The sequence below is a fragment of the Eutrigla gurnardus genome, assembly GCF_963514095.1.
Source record: "Eutrigla gurnardus genome assembly, chromosome: 1".
Taxonomy (NCBI): Eukaryota; Metazoa; Chordata; class Actinopteri; order Perciformes; family Triglidae; genus Eutrigla; species Eutrigla gurnardus.
In genome coordinates this window covers 9,424,888-9,450,972 of record NC_139915.1, presented here as the reverse complement: position 1 = coordinate 9,450,972, position 26,085 = coordinate 9,424,888, and the positions used below count along the sequence as shown (strand labels likewise).

General features: G+C 38.5%; 1 protein-coding gene across 1 annotated transcript; it reads right to left on the bottom strand.

The window, feature by feature from the left end:
• Positions 1 to 941: 941 nt before the first annotated feature.
• On the bottom strand, positions 942 to 26,085 carry kif18a (kinesin family member 18A). The gene is made up of 18 exons (XM_084014957.1): positions 25,942 to 26,085; positions 24,584 to 24,929; positions 22,428 to 22,585; positions 21,823 to 21,927; positions 21,372 to 21,482; positions 20,900 to 21,097; positions 15,382 to 15,558; positions 15,204 to 15,278; positions 14,975 to 15,072; positions 12,742 to 12,904; positions 12,074 to 12,238; positions 11,075 to 11,196; positions 10,661 to 10,938; positions 9,737 to 9,793; positions 5,017 to 5,416; positions 2,508 to 2,600; positions 2,157 to 2,254; positions 942 to 1,624 (listed from the first exon to the last, which is right to left on the bottom strand). The coding sequence occupies exons 2-18, from the start codon at positions 24,897 to 24,899 to the stop codon at positions 1,494 to 1,496; spliced, it is 2,745 nt and encodes a 914-aa protein (XP_083871083.1). The 5' UTR covers positions 24,900 to 24,929; positions 25,942 to 26,085; the 3' UTR covers positions 942 to 1,493.

The following is a 26,085-nucleotide window of genomic DNA, read 5'->3' as shown; positions in this document are numbered from 1 at the left end:
TTACATCCCTATAAGATAAAAATGGTAACCGTTTATCAAGTATTTTCAGGTTGTTGTTTTTTACGTCACTATTAGCCAACTATTGCAACTGTTTATCAAGTACTTACAGGTAATTTTTCGGGCACTATTTGCTAACTATTTCCACCGCTGTAAAGTGCTATTAGCTTTGTTTATCACTCCTAGCCAACTGTTCCAAAGATGTATCCATTACTTTTAGCTATCTCCACTTCTTTGCCTGATGATTAGATTGGATATTCATGTGCTATGCTTGAGTCAGGTTGGTGGGAGGTGCATGTAGACTACTGGCCCGTGGTACCCAGCTGCTTACTTGTTATTATAAATACTAAAGATTAGCCAGACTCACATCAACTTCCTCCTTAACACACTGGTACATATGATGGTAGTAACATTTTTATTCAAACATTTATTTTCAAATTATTAAAAAGTATTTAAAGAGTTGCTTCTTTCCACGTATGCCATGGCAACTGCAGAAATTCTTTTGTGGAATGTGAATCTCATCAGAAGTTTTGGACTTCAGTATTTTAGTTAGTGACGGCGCGCCTCTTTCAAGACTCGATGTGGGATCTGTGCTTTGTTGAATGGTGAAATACACTTATCATCCTGAATCCCCACAAGGCTTTGGTAGAGACAAATATCATATCCATCACTACACTCGGGGTTTACCTTTCTTCCTAAAGGCATATGAAATGGTTGCTTTTTCAATGGGAAGACAATGAGACATGTATCTTTGTGAGTCACTCCCAGGTCAGTCCAATTTTGCTTACCATTGTATTTTGCACATTTCCTGAGCCTAGCCTACGTCACTTATTCATCGCCGGAACATCTTGTAACACAACCTCCATTGAAACGTCACTCAACATCAATAGTACAAAAACATTTTAGGAAGGGGTTTATTTATTGAGAAACAGCCACAGTTTCTGTTGTAAGCTCTTTTATTATAAAATATCTCTAATCCCATGTTATTAACTCTACAGGAGAAAAAATGGAGAGAAAATACAAACAGTGTAGAGCATTTTCAGTTTTGTCCATTTGAGGTCATGTATAATCTGAAGTTAGCTGCCCAGGGAAATGTGTTCACCTATCAGAATTTATATTTTTTTTAGAGAATAGTATGTAAAACCCAGAACATCCACAGGACATGTTTTTTTATTTCTCGCTGTTAGTGCGTACATAAGTGTTTTAATTAGAAATGATCAAATCTAAACAAAAAACAAAACTTCCATAAAATATCAAAAGAATAATCTACACATATCCAACAACTATACAATGTAACTATACAATCAAGTAAAATGTCACTGCAGCGTGAGTGTAAATCAAGACAATGAGAAAATAGTGCAAATTAAATTACATTTTGTCTTATTACTAGTTGTTTTAGGTTTTGAGAAACTATTTTGAAAAGATGAATATGGTTGGGAAAGGGTGGAGAGTGTATATGTTCAAGGAAAAAGGTGTGATTCAAATATGATGTTGCCTCACATCCGCTTGGCCACTCGTTTTAACTGTTGGGATGTTTTATAGAAAATGGACTTGGATTTCTGAGGCTCGAGTAGATTTCCTTCAGAAACGCTCCTCACAACTCTGCGAGGCTTGTTCTCCTCTGAACCTGGGGACAGACAGCAACGTTAACACAGAATCGTTACAAGGTGTACAACTATATAATCTGTAGAAATAGAAAGCATGACTCTTTTACACACATACTTGCCACCAAGGACTACTACTGTTAATATAACTACCAACACCAAATGCAGATGGAACCCAAGAGCCTGGTCTGCTCAAGATTTCTGCCTAAAAGCCTATGATGGCAGTTTTTTCTCGCCAGTGTTGCGCTGTAACGCAAGCTCCTGGGTGATGTTGGGATTTTGAAGATTCATTGACTTTCAAAACCCTGAGTGTGTTCCAGTCCTGCTCCATGTGTAAAGTGTCCTGAGATTTTGTTGTGATAGGACTATAAATAACATTGAATTGAGATGAATATTGCAGAAACAGTTTGAGGTCATGAAAGACAAAATAAGCCTGGTTGCAAAATACATTCTGATTTGTTCAAATGAAAATTGAATCAAAAAAATATTATATTGCAAAATATCCATTCACGGTCTTGTTCAACTTTGTGTGTGTGTGTTTTTTTTTTAACTTACCACCAAAACGATGCACTCTGAGTGGTCTGCGGGCAACCAAGGAGTCTTTCTTTATGCGCTTTGGTGCAGAGGAACCCTGTGTTAAGTCTTCTTGGATGCTGCCACAGTGAATAAAACAGACGGAGAAAAAAGAACGAGTAATCAATCACAACATCAATAACTCCTAATCCTAATCCCTCCTGATAACACTCAGAACCAGCTATGAATTTAGTTATTTCGGCGATAGTTCTGTACATCTTTAGCTCTGTCGTGCATAATCAGAAATATGTCAAAGCAGAGTGCTTAATCCACTGCTGGTATGAAACAAGATGATTTACATGAATATAAGAGAAAAAGCCAGAGGGACATTACCAGTTAACTTTACGCTTTCCTTGTGCAGCAGACGTCATGTGCATGTAGGTCGGTTTGACTCGTCTCAAATCTTGTATGGGCAGGATCTGCTGTCTACAGGGCAAAGCAAACTTTCATGTTACCACAATATCTCGGGTGTAATAATTGAGATTCACAAAACAATCCCCATAATCATCAAAATATACTTAAAACTCTTAAAATGTCACTAAAACATACTGAAAAGCCATTTTACATTTAAGAATCAACTATTTCTATTCCGTCGCGGATAAGTCACATATTTTTTGTGAACATCTTTTTTTAGTGAAAAACAATCAATCAACCTAACTCAGATGATCATGAATCATAAGGTATCCCTGCATAAATACATTCTAAATATATATTTATCTGCATTTTTAAAATCAGGTTGTATTTCTAACTTTTCTAATATGATAGCAATCTAGAAAGCTTTTTCAGTGACTCACCACCCTCTTCAGGAAAAAGTGGTATTACCAAAAAGTTGGGGCCGGACCTCGCAGGACACAATCACACTGTACTAGAAATGTGTGCACTGACCATGAGACGGTCCTATGAGCAGCTGGTGGCATCTTACAACAAGAAGTAACCAGACACAAATATAAAACGGTCAAAAGTTATTTAAAACTTTCCCTCACCTTGAATTTCCAGAAATCCCTTATGTATATTAGCCCCCATCTTAAGTTAGGAAAAACACCTCTTGATACAGTTTGCCTGTACTGCAGCGCAAATGTTGCCAAGACAGTGAATTTAGTTTTTGAGCATCACTCACTGACACAAACCCTGCAGCCACGGCTCCAAATGTTTCCTATTCTGTTTGCTACTTCTTAGCTAACTTAAGCCTCCTGGACCAATGTTCCAGTCTGGAAACTTGCTGCTGGCGAGAATACGTAGAATGTTTGCACTCTAGTCTTTGGCTTGTTTTGAATAAGGTTTTGGGGATTTACCACTCCTGAATGGTTTAGTTATCATCCAGATTGAGGATCTTTTACACAGAATCCCTCAATGCTTTCAAACTTTCAGTGGGCAGTCAGAGGGACATGTTTTCAGATTGTTTTTAAACATTTTATGGAAATGATTTGAGAGATAGCCGTTTGTTTCCTCTGAACCAATTTTTAAACGTTTTTTTTCTTAATGTAACTTTTGGTTATTATTAAAACGTATGCTGTTGGACAGTAATTTTAAATGAAAAAACGTCCACCTGTACCTATTTCTTTAGAAACACCTAGACATATAAGTGGGGATGTCCTAACTTTTTCAACTCAATTGGAGAGTTTAAAGGGCATTCATTACTTTGTTTTTGATTATTAAAAGCCTAAAAACAGTTAATTCAAAGATTCCTGTTGAAGGACTAAACTCTCCATTCAACCTTCATTATGTGCTCTTGCCAGTTGTGACATAAAAAAGTTGAAGAAGGGTGGAGCGTTCAAATCATTCAGTGAAATCTAAGAATACTCTGGAGCGTGCAGCGAGTGATGTAATAGAAAGTGTTTTTGTCCCATGCACATTGGCCCACCAGAACTTGTGTCTTGTATTCTCTTGTCTGGACGAGAACTCAGTGATCCAAAAATGATCCGCTGTTGGCTAATGATTGGCCAATTGCTGGCTTGACATTACACAATATTAGATCAAATCAACCTTTGATGCATGAGACATGTGGGTGATTGCGAGTGCAGCCAAGAAAAAGGACAAGAAGTACACGAAGAACTGAGAAATACACAGGCATGTGTGTGACATCAGACACTTAAGTTCGGAAAAACGCCTCGGAATTGAGACATAATTAATGGCATATGACCTGAAAATGGGAATTCTTTGCTGCCAACTAACTGCTCTGTATATCATAGAGATTAATTGTAATCATGCTAATAATGCTCACTGGAATAGTTCTGCTTTAACAAGGGCGACAGCTAAAAACACTCCCCATCTAACTCTCCGTTTCTGAAAAGTGCATGTTGAGATAAATCGCTTGGTGAACAGGAGGCAAGAAAGTGTGACAAATGGTTCTGATACATCATGGCAGCTGCTGCAGTCTTCCCCTCTGAACTTGATTTATAAAAATGTATGTCTACAGTTAGATTGTGATGTTGTATCAGTTTTGTTTTCTGCTGTGACAGCAGTATTTTCTTTCCTGTATTCTTTCCTTACAATATTTCCTGTTTATGTGGAGAGAGGTGTACACTATTGTAGCAGTAGATTTTGGATGGACCACGGGAGTGCTGTAGGCGTTATGTGGGTGTATCGCTGCATTTGTTTAAGACTACTTCAACGTGTTAAAAGGCTGCACCATATGGACTGCCAAGAGAACCAGCATGTGTAGAGTCAAGAGAACAGCAATCCACATTACAAGCCAGCCTGAAAATGGACTTGTAATGTTATCTAACTGACTTTGAGAAAGAAGGAAAATTCCTTCTGAAATCATGTGAAGTGTGTCTAAAGAATCGTATGCACTGTTAAACATTGTGAAATCAAAAGAAAAGAGACATTGATATTTATTCACCTTTTAGCAGGAATTTGATTCCCCTCATTGGTCTTGGGAGGATCGAGTAGTTTGCTGGGACCTGAGAAGTCCATGGAAGAGGACGCTTGACAAGGACTGCCGCCGCTGATTATGATGGTTGCATTGCTTGCAGTTTGGTCATCACTGTCCACAATTTCAAATGTCATGTTGGGATCCATGGCGCTGGAGGAGCTATGTGACATAGCTTGAACAGTTTTTTGTTCTGGTGTGCACTGGAGTGGGAACATGCCCTCGTCAAACACTTGGGTCTTAGAGACGGTCCGGGGGCTTTGCGGTTGCAGCGATGCAGACAAATTTCTCCTGATGGGCATTCTGGGACAGAGTTGTTGTTGTTCAGAGAGATTTGAAACTGGTTTCCGATCGGTCTGTTTTCCTCCACCTAAGCAAACAAATAAATAAACAAGTAATCACTAATAGTTAATAGAAATGAAACAAAGCAGAAATACAATGCATGGTAAAGACCCTTTAAACAACTTCATACTATGACTGACCTGACCCTAACCTCAGGACAACTACACTGTCTACCAATGCTAGAAAAATGGGTGATTTCACATTAGAGATTTCTATTTTTGTGTTTTTTTCCCCTCTGCTCTGCTCGCTGGTTGATTCAAATGAGTTCATGTGCCAAATTAGGGTTCAGCAATATTTCAACCAAAATGTGACGCAAGTTGGCGGTTTGTTGATTAAGCATAAAACTCAAACTTTGATTCTTGCTTTTTGTAGTCATAAATATTAACTTTTATGGAGAAAATAACTTTTAATTTTAAACGTTTTTAGGGGCATTAAGAAGCAACTGTTTAAGCGTACTGGTTTCATGTGCATTTCAAACAGAATTATAAGGTCCCTCGTCAAAAAGAAAATATTTGAATATTGCAGGTCGGAGGCAACTTGGACTGACAACTCTAGAGCAGATTGAAAGGGAAACGTCCCAGTATTCCGCTTTGTATATCCTGCATTCACTTTCTTTCTTAAAATATTACCTCTGCAAACAAATACGACATCCTCCGTTCATGGAACCAGATGTTGAGCATTTTTGTGCTTGCTGGTCAAACGGTCACATGACATAGGATATGGTATGGAACCAACAGTCTTCCTTGCAAATGTTAGCATGTGTTCCAAGATGAAGTGCATAGATCAATGCATTGTTTACAACTAAGGGCTTTGAAAGTGAAAGCAAATCAAAACCCCTTCAAAACTAAGCAGGGTAACAGTAAACACACCCCTCACCAAATGATGCCGTCTCCCATACTTAATCAGTAATAAGCGCTGAAGTGCCAGCCTTTAGGCTAAACATTGCAATTTTAAAAATGTCACAACGGAGAAATGAGATGGATCGTTCCCTTAAGTTGCATCAAAATGTGATCAGTAGTATGTTGGAGATATATATTGCACAAGGCAGTTGAACATTATAGTCCTCTCCTTGCACATATAATCTTTTACAACGTCAGAATGGAGCTGTGACGTGCATTATTATCCAAAAGAGCACGGCATTTTATAAATAGATCCAAACTCTAGGATTTTACCTGCTTACAGCCTTAGATCTTCCTTTTTCAAACCGAGGAAAACACGATGCTCAAACACACGACTTTGAACTCTCCTTTTGAGAGGAGATAACGTAGGTGCTGCTGCTGTATGCATGATGTTGTAGGTTCCTCATATATCATAGGGTACTTAGTTTGTTGCTCACATGCCGTTAACATGTACTATCCCAGCGAGTACCAGGGAACAATAAAATCATAAGGAACGATAAATGTGCCCTGAAGCGGTGTGCTAATATTAGCTACCTGTTCTGCGACAACCAACTGCATTACTGGGACCAAAACACAGAATCAAATCTCTCAAACTGGCTTTGTTAGTTGTTTCTCGTTTTTTTTTAACTAAATTAATATAAAGCCTACTAGCCGGGGACTTGCATTGCAATTTTCAAAGATCGATTGCATTTGATTAGGTTTTGTGATATTACGGCAAAAAAAAAGGAATGCATTCTTACAATTACAGTTTTTTTTTCTTGCTGAGATATATTGCGAGATTTTAATAAAATGGCAAGCCGCAATTTTCTAACCACACATACTAATTAGATAACAGTCAAGAGCTGACAGAAAATGAATGCTAGCGGATAGGGAATAATATTTGGAACGCACAGTAAAATAGCAAAGGGATTGGTTGACCATGAATTAATTATTGGTAATTGCTGTAAGGAAGTCGATTGACGTTTGTTTCATTTTAAGACAATTGTCAAACAAAGCTACATTTGCAGTTAAATGCTGGTATTAAGATCAATGTTGGAATTAGAATATATTATGTTTATAATGATTAAAAACCTTGTTTTTTCAGCATTACTAATCTTAAACACTAATGGGATCACTAAATTATATGTATCAAATACTGACTGATGTGAGAAATTGTGACCAATCATGTTTTCAGGTTAAATCATGGTGTCTGCATCACATTATGCTCATGGCATTTCCTGTAGGAGTGTAGTGGGGGTTAGGCACGGGGCTAAAAAGGGAAAATGCCAGCACGTCAAGGAAGTGAGAGCTCTGAATGAAAAGGTGAATGACCGATTTAGACATTACCTTAAATATCAAAATGCAATATTTAGCAAATGTGAGTCAGACCTCAGACAGCACACCGAGTGAGAGGGAGAGATGATAAATAGCCCTTTTCTGTGGCAGAGGAGTTGTCCCTAGCAATAAATGGCAGCAGAGTTCCTTCAGTCACATATTTTTGGCTTGTAGGGGATTAATACATGCATGAGTTGCTATTTCTGGTGGAGGCTGCGCTGAATTAGGGTCGCCTGGTTGCTGCTGCCTGTTTTTTATAGTGCGCCTTTTCTGGTTGGTGGAGCAGGGGAGTTTACGTCTGTTGACGTTTTTCCCCTGCCCTGCTGTGGATCTGCATTTTCATGAATGAAGTTCAAGAGGGATTGGGAGGGTTAGATGCTAGACAGACAGAGAAAAACACTTGAGGGTGGGAGGGAAGAAAGGTAGAATGGAGGAAAAAGCCAGACTAACGACCGTTTGAAGCAGAAGGGACAGCAAAAATCTGAGGAGGAAAAAATAGATAAGAGAGAAGCGAGAGGTATGATCGAACAGGAATATAAAAAGAACAGCACAAAGGGGGCAGCGGGAGGTAGCTGAATGAAAAATCAGGAGGCTATTAATAAACGCGTGTGTGAACACATTCTAAATCGACAATAAATTGTGTTCCCTTCAAAGTGATCACTTTGTCTGATTTGCTATTATTAAGCAGCCCGCAAAGAGTTAATGCTCTTTCAAAACCTCAACCCCCTCTAAAACCAATGAAATTTGATTGGCTTTGCAAACTGCAGGGAGGAGCTATTCCTCATAACATGCTGCAGTGACTACCACTAAGAGCTGAGGAAGCAGTAAGGGACTGCCAACAGTAAGCACAACATTAGAGCAGTTTGTCTGAATGCTAAATAAAAACCCTATTTATTAAAACTTGTCAGTAACTGACCGACCATTTAGAACTGATAATTCTGCACAACATGGATGAAGCTGAACCTATTGTATGTATATGTTTGCGTAAGGAGTTACTGTATGTATGATCTAGATAGTATTGATTTTATGTTATTATTTTGTGTCTGATATACTGAGCAATAATATTGTAAAGCTGTGTCCACTATTGTTGAAGGTACATTGTAATAATGACTTTATGCATCTAAAATCCTTTTTTTTTTCATGTTGTTTCTCAAATACCAAATCCATGTTTTATTATGGGTGTGCTAAGAGCTGAATGAAGTTAAACTTGGGCTCTAAAATATAAAAGCTCACCACAGTTAGCTAATACAATTAGAGTGAGTGGAAGTGTTGACACTTGTGGAAAGACGATCGTAGAGGTATTGGCAAAGAAAAGTTAAGTTAAATAAAATTACAATTTGACCAAATGGGGGGAAAATAAAACCTATAAACTGGTTTGACGTGGAGACAGGGGTCAGACAGACAGGCGATACAGAAAGTAGGGGTTTTATATAATAACTTGTAGGGAGATTTAATAGCAATGGTGACAAATTCCCTGGTGCTTTCATGTTTCGTTTCCATTCAAGGAACTCTGGTCATCTGGCAGAAGTATTTTCCTCAAAAGTTACATTTCCCACAATAGGTTTTCATGAAATGTAGACCACCTGCAGTAAATATCATTACAGCCAATTTGAACGTCAATATTTCACAAAGGTTTTTGTGTTACATTTCCCCAAAGGTTCCATGTGTATAGTTTTCCCTCTATAAAACTGGATGTGAGTATTCACATCATTTCATTATTCATGTTTTGGCCAGGACAGAATGTCTGCAGCACAACTTTAAATCATATTATATTACACGTCTGACTTTTATTGTTTATTTTACTACTCAGAACAAGTACTTTCACTTAAACTGCTAAAAACATGCTCTGCAAATAAAAAGCAATACGGCAAAGTGGAAATTTAGTCTAACGAAAAACAATGAAAACATTTATATGGCATGTTTAAACACAAATTTATGATAAGTTTGTGTTCTGCTTTCATACAACGGAGCATCATCTCTCAAAGAGTGTTTGGGCAAGTGTGATGGATTGAGTGAAAAGTGACAAGGAGGGAAGTGAATGATTAAGGTGGGGTGGGATTAACTGCCATGCAGGGGTTTTAGATTAATGACTACAGTATGTTAGCATGATGGGGGAAAGGGGAGAGTAGATTTACCTTTTAGTGATGGAGCAGCATTGCACAGTGGTGTTCTTTTTGCACGCCCCTCTGCACCTGAGAATAAAAAAATAAAACGATTCAAAAAGAGATTCAAAAGGAAGCAACATCAATACTGCATCAACAGTAACAACATAGAAAGCTTGAAAAACTTCTACAAGCCCTATGGGGTATTCTTTCATTAAAAATGGTTATTATTAACACTAAATCCTTGAAAAGTGCGATCTTACATCTGTTTCTTGGATTGGGGTTTCAAAGTCAGTCAAAATGTTTCATTTATTTTGAAGCTATGTTGCGTTATCTCAGATGCTATTTAAACATAACATTTAATGGACATTTTCCAAGAGGATGTCTTCGTCATAAGCAATCACCCATTACCGCAACATCTAATGTTTTTGTTGTTCAATCATTTTGCGGCCATGTGGTCAGGTCTTCCTGTATTTATCAAGCAAACTCTTCCCAGTCAGGATATATGGCAGTACATTTTAAGACCGAAATAGTAAGTGTATAAATCGATTGAGTTAAAATTAACAGACAATTTTTGCTTTGAATTAATTTATCCAGGAAGAATGCCAAACAACCACTTGTTATATAGCTTGTTAAATGTGAGGATTTCCTGCCCTTTTCTTTAAAAAAATAATTCAAAGACATCACCTTGGCTACTGGGACTGTGACTGGCATTTTCACTTTTTATACTTACTAGACCAAACAACTTATCAATTAATGTCAAACAAGTTTGACATATAAATTATGAAAAATAAATAAATAAATAAATAAATAAATAAATAAATAAATACATACAGATAATTTCCCCAATCATACTTTCCAACTTTCACTTGTTTTGTAATTTTATCCCAACACACCATGGAACATATGCTAAATAAACAACAGGAGAATAATTAGGATAAGAGTATGATGACTTACTGCAGGGGCTACTCTGGTGGTATAGCAGATGTGAGAAGAACAGGACGGGTGCCAACTCGCTGCTGCCCACCTCGTTTGTCTCCTGCGATTCCTCTCCATTCCCTTCACCTTTCAGCTGCTGCCCCAGCCCTTCCTGGTCAGCCCAGACCACGCCTCTCTCCCTCAACACAAGGTGCTCCAGTTCGTGGTTCTCCATCTCATCGGCAGCTGTGGCCTGTCCAGCTCCCCGCAATGCAGAGTATTGTCGACTATACGCAGGCAACAAGATATTCACCATTCTGAAATGCAATGGAAAATATTACTGAGATATTTCTAACAGGAAAAAAACAACACACCAGTTACTGTGAGGTGAAGTTAGTTGCACTGAGTAATTGATAATTCAATAAGTGTGGGTTCTAGGTATTGTCAACCTACTTCTGCATACGCTTGTTTTCCTGATCCTGCAGAGCAGTGAGCTCGACCATCTGCTTGATATGTTGTTTGAGGTCATCAACCTGCAGCTCAAGTCGGTGGCAATGTAGGCTCTTATCTAACACCTGAACAAGGGGGAGAAATTAGTTCAAAGAGCATACATAATGAAGCAATAGCCATTCTAACACAACAGCATATGATTATAGCAATCTGGTGGGCAGAATTAAAAGAAACATAAGGTGGTTGGGGCTCAGGATAATAGAGAGAAGATGCAAAGTTCTGTTTTCATCCATGTTTCATCAGAAAAGCTGTCTGCGCAGGGTAACGGAAGGGAGAAAAAAGAAAGAACTCTGACGTAAAGAAACAACAGCAGAGAGAACATTTGACCGGTGGGTGCGTCATAGTTCTGGGTCAGTTCCTGGAAGAAAGGATAAAGAAGAAAAAAATAACATGGGCATGGTTTTAGGTAACTGGCTGCTGTGTGAGGGATGAGTAAAGGGTATTGATTTATTCTCTTCAGTGATCCACGATTGAGCCGGAGAAATAAAATGAGCACGGTTCTAATTACTGGGAGAACAGATGGGAAGAAAACAAAGACAGTCACGACACCAGTAGAGACACAGCCTACCTTCCAAAATAAACAAACAAAAAACACCAAGCAATGAGTTTTGAAGGATGTAACCCACATTTTGAAGTTTTTCTCTTTATCTAATAATGCTGAATGTACTCCATCACCAATGTCAGTGCCATTGGAATTTGTATAAACATGGCTACAGGCACTGTGGTTACACAACTGTTAAAATCAATACGATAAAGGTTAAATTAAACCTTGAATTTATTTTTTAAATAATGACATAACAAATTGCAAATAAAACATCAAGTGTGAAAAGTCTATATTATATACTTTTCAATTTACAAAAACAAAACTTTGCCAGTGTTCTTCAGTACCACTAATTGCAAAAATGTACATTTACATTTAAAGGATCAATTACGGCTACTTACTTCTGAGGTCTGATCGTTCGACTTCAGCAGCTTAATCTCATTTTCGACACGATGAAGCCAGCCATCATTGTCCAGGAAACGTGTTTCCGTCTCCTTCAAACGTTTGTGAATGTGTTGCTGCCGAGTGCGTAAGCTGGCAATCTTCCGCTCGTGCTTACAAGTGGCCTATTGAAAGTGACGACCACAAAAGTAATTTCAGTGATTTCATGAATTGTCCTTTGCTTGTGTTAGTATTAGCATGACACACTATAAACTGTGTATGTCATCCAAATAGCAATAATTACAGCTGCAAGCATCAAGATGGCAACCATCCAGTCAAGCAATAGTGATAGTCTATAAATATTAAGCATTTGTTGGAGAGGTTAATCTGAATCAATTTCTTATAAACGTACACAACTACTGTAGCTGTTTTGCGTGACAGGGAACCATAATGCAAAGTTTGGAATTAAAATGTCACTTTTTAATATTTGAATGTCGTTTACAGCTAGGACTAACACTGGGATTTAAATGTTAAAGAAAAGGCTGAGCTGGGAAGCAGTGACCCTGTCTTGTAGTGGTGTAAATGCGAGGTCAAGACAACTTTAGAGGAAGGAGAAGCAAAATCCTGACTCAGCAGCTGTTTTTTCTGGGGATGGTGGAATCTGGATAGCAGCATAAGCATCAACTACCTTCTCAGTCTTTTCCTTGGCACAGAAGTAATGGACCTGCAGGTTGTCCTCCTCAGAGTACCGCTGGCGCAGCTCATTCTCCTTCAGTTGTCTCTCCAGATCCAGCTGTTCTTTCCTGATTTGGGCCCGGCCCGAGAAGATACGCTGCAGAGCTTCTGACACCCTGGAGAGAGAGAGATGGGGAGAGATGTTCAAGCAGTACAAGCTAAAAGGCCAGCATTTGGAAATTTCAATGCAACAAAAGTGATTGTCAAATTTGACCAAAATTGATTTAAAAGAAAATAAAAGGAATTAACAGTGCAGGTCATTCTATTCCCATCTTCTTTGCAAGCAAAAGAACAATTTGTGATGCAAATGTAACAATTGTAAACACATGGGTCACTCTACATGTAAATATATTTGAAATCCATGTAGTCGAGATAGATAAACTGTGCCTTTGTGCAGCTGTGAGGCTCCGTTTTAGCCGCTTCTGTCAGACAGGCATTCAACTCAAATTGTTGTGGTGTTGTTTTGGACTGCATTACACAGAAGTGTGTTTTTTTGGTCAACTCTGATTCACATAACGGTGGATACAATGTAGAAACACCTCTTAGAGTAATATTATCAAATAAAACCGCCAACAAAGGGACCCAAGCCAGATGTGATTACAAGCTGGTGTGCCACATGTAAAGAACACATTGATATATTAATTGCTTTTCAAAGAGCTCTTACAAACCACTTGTTCTAGTATTTAAAACACCCTTAAAAAGGCCATGAGATTAAATTAAATTACATTTATCAACACATTAAAACCAGTTTTAATATAGTAATACAGCTTTAATGATAACTTAAAAATATACCAATTAATTACATCAAATCGCTGCATGACTAATGCCTTTATTCTCCACAATTAATTAATAATGCCGTTAACCTTTTCATATAATCTAGAGTTTCCACAAGGTGCCAGTTCTATTCGGACTGAGCCAAAAATATATTCCTAGCTATATGATGCTGAAGTGATATCCAGATTGAATGCAAGTGGCTGTCTGCTTGAGTTAAAGCAGAGGGAGGGACGGGAGAGGCATGCAGGTAAATAAAACTGGAGAGCTGTCGCTGAAATGTGACTGCACTCTTCAATGTAACTCCAGTGACGTCGGAGACGTCGTGGCCTTGCTAGACTGCTGAATTTTTAATAGCGTGAGAAGCGTGCAGCCTCTATTCAGAGCCTCTCACTGTGCGAGTTGTGAATTCTGATGCCAGTGAATGAAATGTGTGGGAGTGAGACTCATTCAGCTTTTCTATGTCCCCAACCCCAACCCAAATACCCCCACAGATGCCACTGTGCCTTAAAAATGACTCGATGGGATTAAACTGATTCACGTAAAAGAAAAAAAATGTGTAAACATGATTTGAATTCAAATAAAAAGATGCTGCAAAGACGACCCCATCCAATTCAAAATCATTTAAAGAAAAGATGGTTAAGCTAATGTTGACTGTAACAGTTATATCAAACACTAGTATCCTTTTACACACTGTAAAATTGTTTATAAAACTGTATATTTGTTACAGGTAGAAAATGTAATGAAGTTGCCCTCCCCCCCCCCCCCCGAAAACACAAAACACAAGCATTTTTTCAAAATAAACCTCTTTACATTTAATCCAAGAAGTAAAATAATCCCAGGCTAGAAAGTTAGACAAAAATCTGCAGAATGCAGTTCTATGTAATAGTTTAAAATGTGTCCTTATGTTTTAATTAAAGCGCAATAACAGATAAGCATAGACGTAGCAGTAATTTATAGAATATCATAATTCGAAACAAGAATATACGCTTTCTTTGCCATAAATGTGTCCGAAAGCTCAATTAATCACCAACACACTGTTTATAAATGTTTTACTACCTTGCTACTCCATGCAGATCCATTGACTACAGTGCAGGTGTGGAAAAAGGCAATAAGGTATAAAAATATTGGAATGCTGCAGAGCTCAATGTTCTGGCCTGTATGATACAAGAGCTCTCTCCAAGATGCCATATAAAAGAGTTGGCTTACACTGTCAGCATATAAACTGTAAGAAATTGTTAACTAATATGCTTTTTATAGGGCCATGAGATGATACAACAAAAGGCTCATTGATAAATAAAATTTCATTTTTTTGACAATGATTGTACCATAAATGACAATAAATATATAGATAAAGAAACAACAAAAAGTAAGTCTCAGGTTCCACTCTGAATCATACTTATGTACAATCTTACCTTTTGAACTCTTCTTGTTTCTGAGATGAGATCATGTTAGAAGCCCCTGGCACCATGTTTGTCTCATATTCTTTGAGTTTCTTCTTTAACTGTAGAATCTTTAGAAAAGTTACAGAACATTGAAACAGCAGTCAGAAATGAACCACTGATCATGCCGACTGTATAAATGAGCAAAAAATAGGTAGATTATTTTTAATTGAAAAAGAAAAAATAATTTAAATTATATTACCTCTTGCCGTTGCTTTTCACATATGACTGCATACTGGCCAATGTGACTGTCGAGGCTGACAACATTACTCTTCAGCTGAAAGGCAAGGGGAGAGAGAAAAAGGCAATGATTTAAAAGGAATGTATACATCTATAGTTTAAAATCAGTTATAAAGCAGTACAATAACTTTCATACTAACCGAGGACTTAATCTCCTTGGCCCTGTTGGCATACTTGAGTGTGTTGTGGGAATCATCGTATGACTTGGATGAGGGGCTAACATTGGCAATCATAACCGTCCTGCAGTTGCCCCCCAAGGAGTCTTTAAGTAGCCGCGTCAGCTTGCTGTCTCTGTATGGTATATGAGTTTTCTTGCTCTAAAACAAACGAGAAAGGATAACATTAATCCAAGAAATAGTACCATCTTTAATGTTCTGGTTTACAAAGGTGTACAAAAACAAACAGCTCAGAATATGTGATAACTCCCGTGGTTCTATATTTTCTAAGTAAACTCAATTACTTAGAAAATATATTAAATGAAAGTTCGAAATGAACAAACACAGAATTCAATACTTCTGTCAGCCATGACACAAATACAAATTAAAAGAAAGTGCGTTATGTGCTGTGATATGCAGAAGTGCACAATTGTGAGGCTGGCCGTCATATGCATTCTCCATCTGGACAAACTCCACAAGAGAAGCTCAGTCATATTACACTATTTGGTGGGGACCAATAAACCCAATGGGTTACAAAATTCAGTATGGAGTGTTCATTTCATATATCCACAACATGGGGAAATCTTTCTGCAGCTGGTCTGTGAACACAGTTCACTCTGTAATAATGGCATTAGTGAAACTACAGCTGCTTAGGTGAGTCACAATCTCGTGGGCATTGGGATTGCAGAATGTCACATTAAAGTTAAGCAACAAAGGAGTGTAAAATGATCTTTTTTGGGGTTAGCGGCCGTGCCTGCACTTCTTCCTAGAAAAACAAGAAACCTACATCTGGATTCAAAGACCCTATTATAGTTCATGTCAGTTCCAGGGAGTTTCAGGATAGTCGTGCCAATTTGGAAAAACTCCCTTTTAATAAGAGCAGGCATCCAAACTTATTCCGTCGGTATCGAAAAGCAAACTAAAATGTTTGTTTTGACTCCTTTAGTTTGGGCAATCATTGGGAATCTGTCACAGAGTCAATGTAAAGTGACCCCCTACGATCTGCAGGTGAATGGAAGGATCTGCACTGGGGTGAATGGGAGGTGTAAAGCAACCGTGAAAAAACTAGTGTTGGCTTCAAAAGGAACTAGAGCTTCGATCGGGCCCAGAAAATCAAGCCCGACCCTACCCGAAGAACGTTCTGTCCGAGCCTGGCCCGGCCCAACACATTAACTGTAATTAAGAGCCCAAGCCCGATTTCAACCCGACAGTTATTTTTAATGCATGCATAGGCTGTTTTATGTGCATATCCATGGGAAGTGGGGGTGCAGCTACACCACTACTCAGCCACAAAAATATACAAATAATTTTATAGGCTACGTTAGTGCTGCCCGATAAGGATAGGCCTACTGCAATTTTAAAAAGTGTCCTTAAAATAACACACAATACTCCGTTATTGAGTTTCACCCGTGCACGTTCCTGATGACTTGCTTAACATTAATTGTCCTGTTTTTAATTGATGCTTTATGTCTCCAAGCTCCATGTTGCATGCACTTTAGCGTAACTCCTTTATTCTTTGATTTAGCTGCACGGAGCAGAACCGTTGATTGATGCGTGCGCACTATGTGTAGCATCTTTTTTTTCTTTTACTTTGTGTAACTTTGTACACATTTGTTATGTAGGCCTACTCTGCTAAACATATAGCCAATAATATTTCATGTTTATGGCCTAGCCTTCTCCTCAGATTAGGCCAATAGAGCAACGAACACAAGCGCTTGATCAAAGGCCCGGCCCGATGGTAGTGGCGGGAAATATTGGCCCGTGGGTTGGGCTGGGCTAGGGTCGGTCTCGGGCAGAGAATCTAAACTCTAAAAGGAACCCAGTGACACAAGGAGCAATGTCTGGTTATACTGGCTCTGTTGCATTGTTCCTTCCCCTTCTATTCTCCATGACCCTTCACATTGCTTTTTTAAAAGTTCCAATGTGTTTTTCTACGCTGTCAGACAACTCCAAGACCATATAGTAATTTCCACACAGGTTGTAAATGATTCTTGTTAACCAAGGTTAAGAGTAATTCCAGTTTTCATAAATTATCCGTCTGATTTGCTACTATTAGGATTTTACAAGTTTAAACAAATATAAAGAGTTGTTTTTATTAAAGTTACCAATTGTGTCTCTAACAATACTGCAAGGAAAGTGGTGTCTTTTGATGCCGACAACCACAAATCTGTATTTTCAAATAGCTCAGATTGCTATGATGGCCGTGAGAGCTCAAAGCATTGCTAATTAAGAAAACACATCTTCACCAACTTGACCATGTATGCTCAGCATTTAAAAAAAAAAAAAACGTTGCAAGGTCACAACACAACAGAAACCGTTTCAAGAGGACAGTAAAATAAACTGATGCACATGGTTGGGACATGCTTGTGTTGTTGTTCTTTGGGCTTTATGAAATTTGGACGAAAATTAAAAAATGGATGTTATTGAAACCTAACCTGCAGTGTGTGAGGGAGAGTTACCAAAGACATGCAGGTTAGATTAATTAATGACTCTAAATTGCCCGTAGGTGTGAATGCGAGCATGAATGCTTGTATGTCGCTGTGAGTCCTGTGATAGACTGAAAACCTGCCCGGCTACAGCCCCCTCTACAAAATTTCTACGGAAACAGTTTCAGTTATTTTGTGACCTTCTTGTAGCAGATTTTCTAAATGCTGCACGTGTGTGGTCAATTTGATGAAGATGTTTTTTTTCCATTTCAATAGGTTTTCTTGATTTGCAGTGTGTTAATCTCATTTTCAGAAAGTCCCTTTATTGTGGCTGGGAAACACTGGCCTTGAGTCGATTGATGGCCAAAGTGGAGAGAAAGGATGCTGTGTCAAATGTATCTGCATTGGTTTGGACATTGCCTCGGGCAAACATCTAACAACAAAAACCTCTGTGCAGCATAGCATGAAGATGACATACTAAACAGCCCAAACAGACGTAGCACACATTCTCCTTCACTCAAATGAATGGCATGTCGGCCTAGACACAAGTGGGGACATTCTTTCCAGTAAACAATGGCCACAACATGAATTCCTTGTCTCCCAACAGTAAACACTGCAGCACCAATAACCATCGGGATGGGGTCGGGAAGGAGTGGGGATTTGTGGTGGGTGTTGTAGGTTGGACAGATAAACTATGCGTCTCTGACTGAAAGCAGTCAAGAATGGTGAGCAGGGTATAATACTAACTGTGCACAGTTTTAAACACAGGAAACACAGGAATTAACTAAGTTGCTGAAGAAGGATCACATTTCGACATGGCTGTGCTACATTTGCACAGCACTTCCTGAATGCATGTGGCGTGCTTGCATCTTGTCCCTTGAGACTGGTGTGTAAATTGAGAAGACTGCTTGGCAGGTTAATGTATGCAACTGGAATGAAATAATACCCAAATACTCAGTTGACTCACCACTTACCAGGCTCTCCGTTTCATATGAAGGCTACTGCTTAACTTCATATATCTAGAACCATAATAATTTGAAGAAGATGGTTCAAAATTTCTATATTCACTGATGTTTTTGCTGACTATATACAACCATAAAAACAATACTGAACACAGAACATAGTTAGTAACGGTATAATATGCAGTGTTTCTTCTAGTATTTCTTTTCAGCAGTGGGGGCAGGCCAACACAAAATCTAGAGGGCTCCGCTGATGTGTCTTCACTGATATGTCAAATTAAAAGCCCTCAGAGTCATGTAATTGCTACTTCATGACATTTCTTAAAATTCTCAAGCAGCGGCGGCAGCAATCATTTTACAGGGATGGACCATCACTCTCTTTTCTTCTTATTTTGTTGTGTTCAGGACGTTTCTTGATTATCAGCATTTGGGCCATATGTGGGGTGTAACCCCAGCCAATAAGCAAGGTGTGCAGCCTGTCATCATTCTCAGGTCAAACACTATAGCTTCGTCAAACCCCTTGCCATAGCGAGGCCAAGGAAACCTTTTTTGGCATTCTTTAGAGTCTGACACAAAGTGGCGGAGCACAGGTTGTTACATCACTGTGCGTTTCTACGTGCTTTTCTGCGTATGTGTTTCCCGCATCAGTCTCTGCTGTGTGGTGCTACATCGGACTGTGTGAGTGACCAAGAGGAAACACAGTAAAGCATGCCTTTGGTTGCATAAAAAATCCGGCACCTTCCCGCTGGTTTGTGAGGAGGTGTGGATTAGGTATGGGACAATGTAAAAAAAGGAGGGGAAAAATGTCCCCCATAACATGACACGATTATTACGATAATGAAAATTCACCACCATCAACATATTGTGAGTGTTTTTTTATACCCATCCACAATACAATCTTATATTGTTCCATCCTTAGTAAGAATGTGTGCAATTGAAACAATCAAAAAATAATGCTTTATTGCCTGATTCACGGCTTTGTCCCCCCTCTCCTCATTTAATCTCTAGCTTGCTCGACCTCTGCTCCGGTTTCTCTCCCACTTGCTTGTTGAGCCAGAGAGGAGATATACATTTTGAATTCAATGTTTAAAAAACTGGCAAAGTAACTACATTTTATACCTTTAAAATTCTGCACATTCACTATACTGTCTAGAAAATCTACATGTAATACATTTTTAAACATGATAGAGTGATTAACTAGTAATGCCACAGCTAAAATATACAATATATTATTAGAGACAACTCAAAATCTAAAAGACTGTATCTTGTGTTTTTGTCCTTGCAACTTTCTCATATAAGTATTAGGTTTCTAAAGAAATCTTTATTCTAACTTTTGTTAGGCAGTGAGTCACAAAGTAGCATTTGGTTTGTTTCAAAACTAACCAAACACTTTGTTCAGTTTCTACGGTCTGACAGATGCTGCTGTGCACAGCTGTCTTCACTAACCAGGAAGTGTCTTCTGTGCATGGGAAAGTGTTTAAAAAAAAAAAAAACACCTTTTGGATGTTAACTCTTTTATAAGCAGATAAACAGATAGCTAATCTTAACTTTCAGCTGTCACAGTGACATCTGACAGACTGCTTCCAGGAAACCGAAAATGTAAAAGACTTAAATATTTAAAGGTAGAACACTTTTTCCTGTTTCTCCTTTTGCCCTCATTTTTCCATTTCTAGAAAACTGTTATTTTCCAGGGTCCCAAAGCAATTAAGGATTTCTAGGAACAAGTGGGCACTGTGTTGCTGGGGCACAATGATCTTGGAAATGTAAAATGTTGACGTACATCCTTGACTATCATATGAGCAGAGCATTCATTAGACCTAATATCAACATAATGTGGATACAAACACCGTTAATTACTGATAATGGATATTACTCCTTTAAAATTTTGCATGAGGCCACTTAAATGCATCGAGAACAATAAATGTCCAGTGTGTCTAGGCAGAGGAACAATTTGCTTTGTTTTGGACACTGCTTTGTTTAGCTAAAAAGTAATCTGTATCCATAGTGTCTGTGATTTAGCTAATAAAAATAAAAAAGTGCTCCTTCATTTGGTTGTTTCAGTATTTTTGCAACACTCAGTATGTTCTATACAATATATGTAGGATATTATAAACTCACCTTTGGGTCAGCGAGAGCGTTAATAACATTTCCTAGGGCAAGAAGCGAGCGATTGATGTTAGCACCTTCCCGTAAACGAGCCCCTTTGGCATTGGTGGCGCTGGCTCTCTCCGATCCGGCCAGATCAATCAGGCTCATTTTAGCAACGCAGGCATTAGGATTGAGGCTGGCAGTTTTGTCCTGCTGTCTTAAATATATCTAAAGAAAAGAATACAAAAAAATCAATTCAAGACTATCAAAAAGCAAACGGTGACTTATTGTCAGAAGTTTGTAGTGAAATTTATCTTCAGATGAACATTTATCATCTGAAGATATAAGTAACTGCTCACTTGAAATTGGGGAGTGAGAACCATTTGCAGTTAATTTCTGTTTCATCTTTTGTTAATTATTGTCTTTGCATGTTCTCATTCTATGATATGACATCAAGCTATAGCCTAATTGTGCCCTGGGATTTCAAAAACAAAAACAATACCTGAAATACAGCATGGGACCGCGAAGACGTGGCATTCATGTCAGTGGGGTGCTGTGTCCTGTTACGATTGCCAGAATCCAATGCCTCCAGAATATGTGCTGCAGATTTGGGCTGAATAGGAGAAAAAAACAAAAAAACAAAACACAATGTCATAGATAGTGAGTGGACCATTAACATGCCCAATTTGGAATCACCACAGTGTACTTGCAGACCAAAGCAATGGAACAGTGAGCATGCTCAACATTAGTCCGTATAGTAACCCTGTTTCATTGAATAATATTTAGACTTTTTTTTTTAAATAAAAAGAAATACATTTATTGGCAGATTTGATCATTTTCTAAATAACAAAGTTTAAGTTTTCAACTCAAAATGTTTTTTTCCCCAGACAAACTTAATTTATTAATCATATTGTGATGAAATCATGTATATGATCCGTGTTTTTTCTACAGACCTGATGCAGCGTGAGGCCCTGAATAACCACTCCTTTAGAGCTGTCCTCTCTGACTGCAAGAGGACCGACATTTGCCAACAAATCTCTGATCTGTTCATTGTAAACCTGTAAACAAAGAACAAATATAACTGCAAACAGACATGTATAATTGGGTTAAAGCCATATTTCACTCACAAAATGACCATTTGTACATCAATTAGTCAACCCTTGTTGCCTTGAATTCTTGAGAAAAACTTTGTCTTTCTCCAGACATTTAACAAATAATCCAAAAACAGAAACGTCTTGATGAAAAGTAAGTGGGATCCATGTTTAACAGCAAAACAATTAGACTACTAAATGCGGAAGTGTTTTGAATAGTATGGATTTATGATGAATGCATGTGTTTAGGAAGCACTGAACATACAACTGAATACATGAGACTTGGATTATATTGCATGTGTTGTGTGAGTTTGTAAACAAGCATTTTTATATAGTTTTGCTGTTGTTATAGCCACACAGTTCATCAAGATCGACTTTTTGTTCACTGTGGAGCCATGCAAGAAATATAACATTTTCTAAAATCATTCTAGGTAAATACAGTAAATACAAAACAAATAAATAATAACCTCAAGATATGAGAATGCAACAGCAAATTCTTTCTCCTCCTTGACGTCATCCATGCGTTTGAACAGCTCTGTCATGGTGCGGTACATGATCCCAGGGTCGTTTGGTGAGCCTAACATAGTATGCGTCTTGCCTGCTCCAGTAGCACCATAGGCAAACACTACAATTGAAAAACAAATTTCTATCAAGTAATATGCATATAAAATAACAAAGTGTATCACAATAACAATAGGAATAGCTGCAACACTGGAATTACTATGAATAGAGTAAATCCACAAAGTGTAAAAAATGGAAGCATGAAACATCTCAAAATTAAACCCAGAAAAGCTCTGCTTATTGTGAAAAACCTGGCTTAGGTGAGCCTAACATTAAAAATGATGACGTTCTAACCAGCCTATATTTGAAAGAGGACCTACAGTATGTTACACTGCCGCAACACCACTTAAAGACAGGCTTTAAACTCACACCATATTCTAAAGCTCCTGGTCCCGTAGTAGAATTCAATAAAGACAAGCAGGCTGGTAAACTAGGTGGATGCATTCCACATCCAGTATGCACTCAGTTGCCACTTTATTAGGTACGCCTAGCTCTAAATAATGCAGTGTAATACACAAGTCCTGCAATAAATCCTACCTTCATGTGGGTTATAGTGTTCAGTTTCATTTTGGAGGCTACAGCTTGTGGTGCTGCTAAATTGTATTGCGGTATGCTGACACATGTTTATATTATATTATCCACCTCATTTATATGAATGAGGGTAGGAAAATTGACAGAAACAGCTTTCTGTATATTGCAATACATTTCAACAGCACAACAAACTACATCCTGGAAGATTACAGGGAATTTGAATCAAGACCCTCTTCAACAAAAACTGAACACGATAACCATTAAGGTAGGATTTACTGCAGGACAGCCAGGTGTACCTTATTCAGCTGATCCAGGTATCTTTCAATTGATCAATGATAACCCTCTAAAGCCACATTCGTTTGGGTTGTTTACAACTGGTACACTTGCTATCAAGATTTCCAATTTGTGCTGATTTAAAACACTGGAAGTGCACAGTGTTGTGAGCTAGTGACCAGCAAGTGAACCTTGGAGGAGACAAAGTAAATTAACAGCAGCCAGCAGTTTCAATTAATGATACGACACCATGAGTCAGCGAGCAATGTTGAGAATAAAAATACATTTGATTAAAACCACGGCACTAAAGTGGTACTGGTGTGGCTCGACTGCATTTGAACTTCAGTATTTGGTCATCTTAAGGCTGAAGAGAGGCGGTCAAAAATCCAAAAGTTTACTGCCACTACAGATTACCTCACTTTATTGCAGAGCCCCTGAGGGGTAATGTTGGGACTCTTTTCCCTGAACTATTTTTGCCTTCCTTCACAATCTTTTTGCATACCTTGCAATGAATTTTGTGTTACCTTTCTTCACGCTTGGCATTGCACTACATTTTGCATCTGTATGAGCTGTATGATGTATTAGACCTAGCTCTGACCACAGCACAAGTTGAAGGACCCTAAGCTGCGACTGACGTAGACTAATATCTCTGAATCAGTGCAGTTCAATAGCCAGGACCTAGTTAACCTATCTTTCTACACTGTTTTAATATAACCAAATGCTACTGTGTCTGGCAGCCTGTGTCCTTGATGGCAATATTCGTGGGTTGATATGGCTTGGGCTGTTGCTGTCGCCATGGCTGTGCTTTGGTATGATTATGACATGGAGGACTGTTTCATCTGACATGGTTTTGCTGGTTGAACATTGCAGTGGAGCTACGTATTCTAGAAATCCTGCAGTCGGTAACACACCAGTCATGTTGATTGGAACAGTGCAGGTTAAAAATCCTGTGTGGCTTTTCAGGCTCTTTTCTAAAAAAGAAGCAGCAATGTGTTGTCACAATACAGCTGCCATAGCCATATCCGTCAACCATTGATATAAACGCAGCCATAGGCCGAGGTACAACCATATATACAGCTTCAATCACAACAGCCTGGAAGAGCTCCAGTTGTGTTAACAGCCAGTGGCTGTATACTGTTGGAGCTCAGTCTCTTGAAGGGAGTAATGAGCAATAAATAGATAATGTAAAGTGTCTCTTCTTTCTGTTGTATCAACACACTCACTATTCATATGGATCTTCTTTACATTAATTTGTTACCTGTGCAGTTAAAGCCATTCATCACACCGTCCAACACTCCTTTGGTGGTGCTCTCAAAGATGTCGACTTGGGTAGAGTGCTCGCCGAAGACTTGGTCAAAAACAAACTTAATGTCTTTGTTAGCCCTCTTGTTGATATTTCTGGTCCGTACTCTTTGTGACCCAAAACATGCTGTGTCCTCTTCTTTTGGGTCAAATATGAGCATGCGGTTATCCACAACCTGGACCACATTTCGACAGTTTTCACGCTTCTCACTCTCGCTCGTTGGCCTCACCCGGACAACCACCTTTACGTGACTGCATACTTCACTTGCCATCGTGGTCCCTTCACAGTGACTTATGTGGTGCTGCAAAACACAAACGAAAAGGTTAAAAGTTAATTTTCTTACTTGAACATTTAAAACAGTTTTTATTATTATACTCAATAAATCACAAATAATGAGATAAAACAGGAGGAAATGGACAAGTGTCATGTCGAGGGTCTGAGGTGTCGTAGATTGTAATGCCATTTGTAATTTAGTGAAGTAAAATTGACTTCAGACTACAACAAGTTTCTTCAGCCTCCCTTTAAATTTCCATCTAAGTCATCCTCGATGGTATTGCAGATAATGATTGAAATGCTTGCTAATCAGAGTGACAACTCTGACAGGTTGTGTAGGGCCTGATCTGAAAATGTTATGTATGTACGGGTTAATAATAATAACATTACTATGAGCTTGTTAATCATGGATATCCTGGATGAAGACTGGGAGATGCATTTTAATACAACAACCCTCCAATAAATTATAATCTAATGAAGGTCATAGCGTGTAGTTTTGTTGAGAATACATGTGCAAAATGACACTGATGTTACTTAAGATTAGGTGGGCAATGTTTATGTGTAACGTTACTTGAACACTACCGTCCTTGCCATTGCATAGATAACACATATGATTCCCGTGCTTCACTGCGACTCATAACAATGAAACGTATGGACTATAGTAGCTAGTAGGCACGTTTCTATCTCGTATTAAATTCCGAGTGGTTATGTTAAGTCAATCAGTTAGTTAATACGGCATAACAACGTACATTTAAAAAATGCCTGACGTCAAATGGCTAGTAGGTTCACTACTCTCAATCCACACACGGGTCACTACCGTTCAGGTTACGTGCCACTTAACATGTTAGCATACACATTTGAATTCAAGCACACATTGCATTCCAAAACAAAACAATTAAAAGCCAACCTGCCAACATTTACTTTGCAGGGGCTGGGTAACGCCTGCTAGCTACAATAGCTAGCAGTTCTCGCACAACTTCCAACGGTAAATTAGCGTCGTTTTCTTCGCGTCGCATGTGCTGTGTGCGACTGTGTCTTACCTTTTGTCAGGAACGGTTATCTTCCCTTTCGTGTACAACCTTTTCTAATGACACACAAGTGGCTCGTATTGGAGGAATAAATCCGATAGGAAAGTCAAAATATAGCTAGCCGGTTAGATAGCCGGTCATAGCTAGCACGCTAAG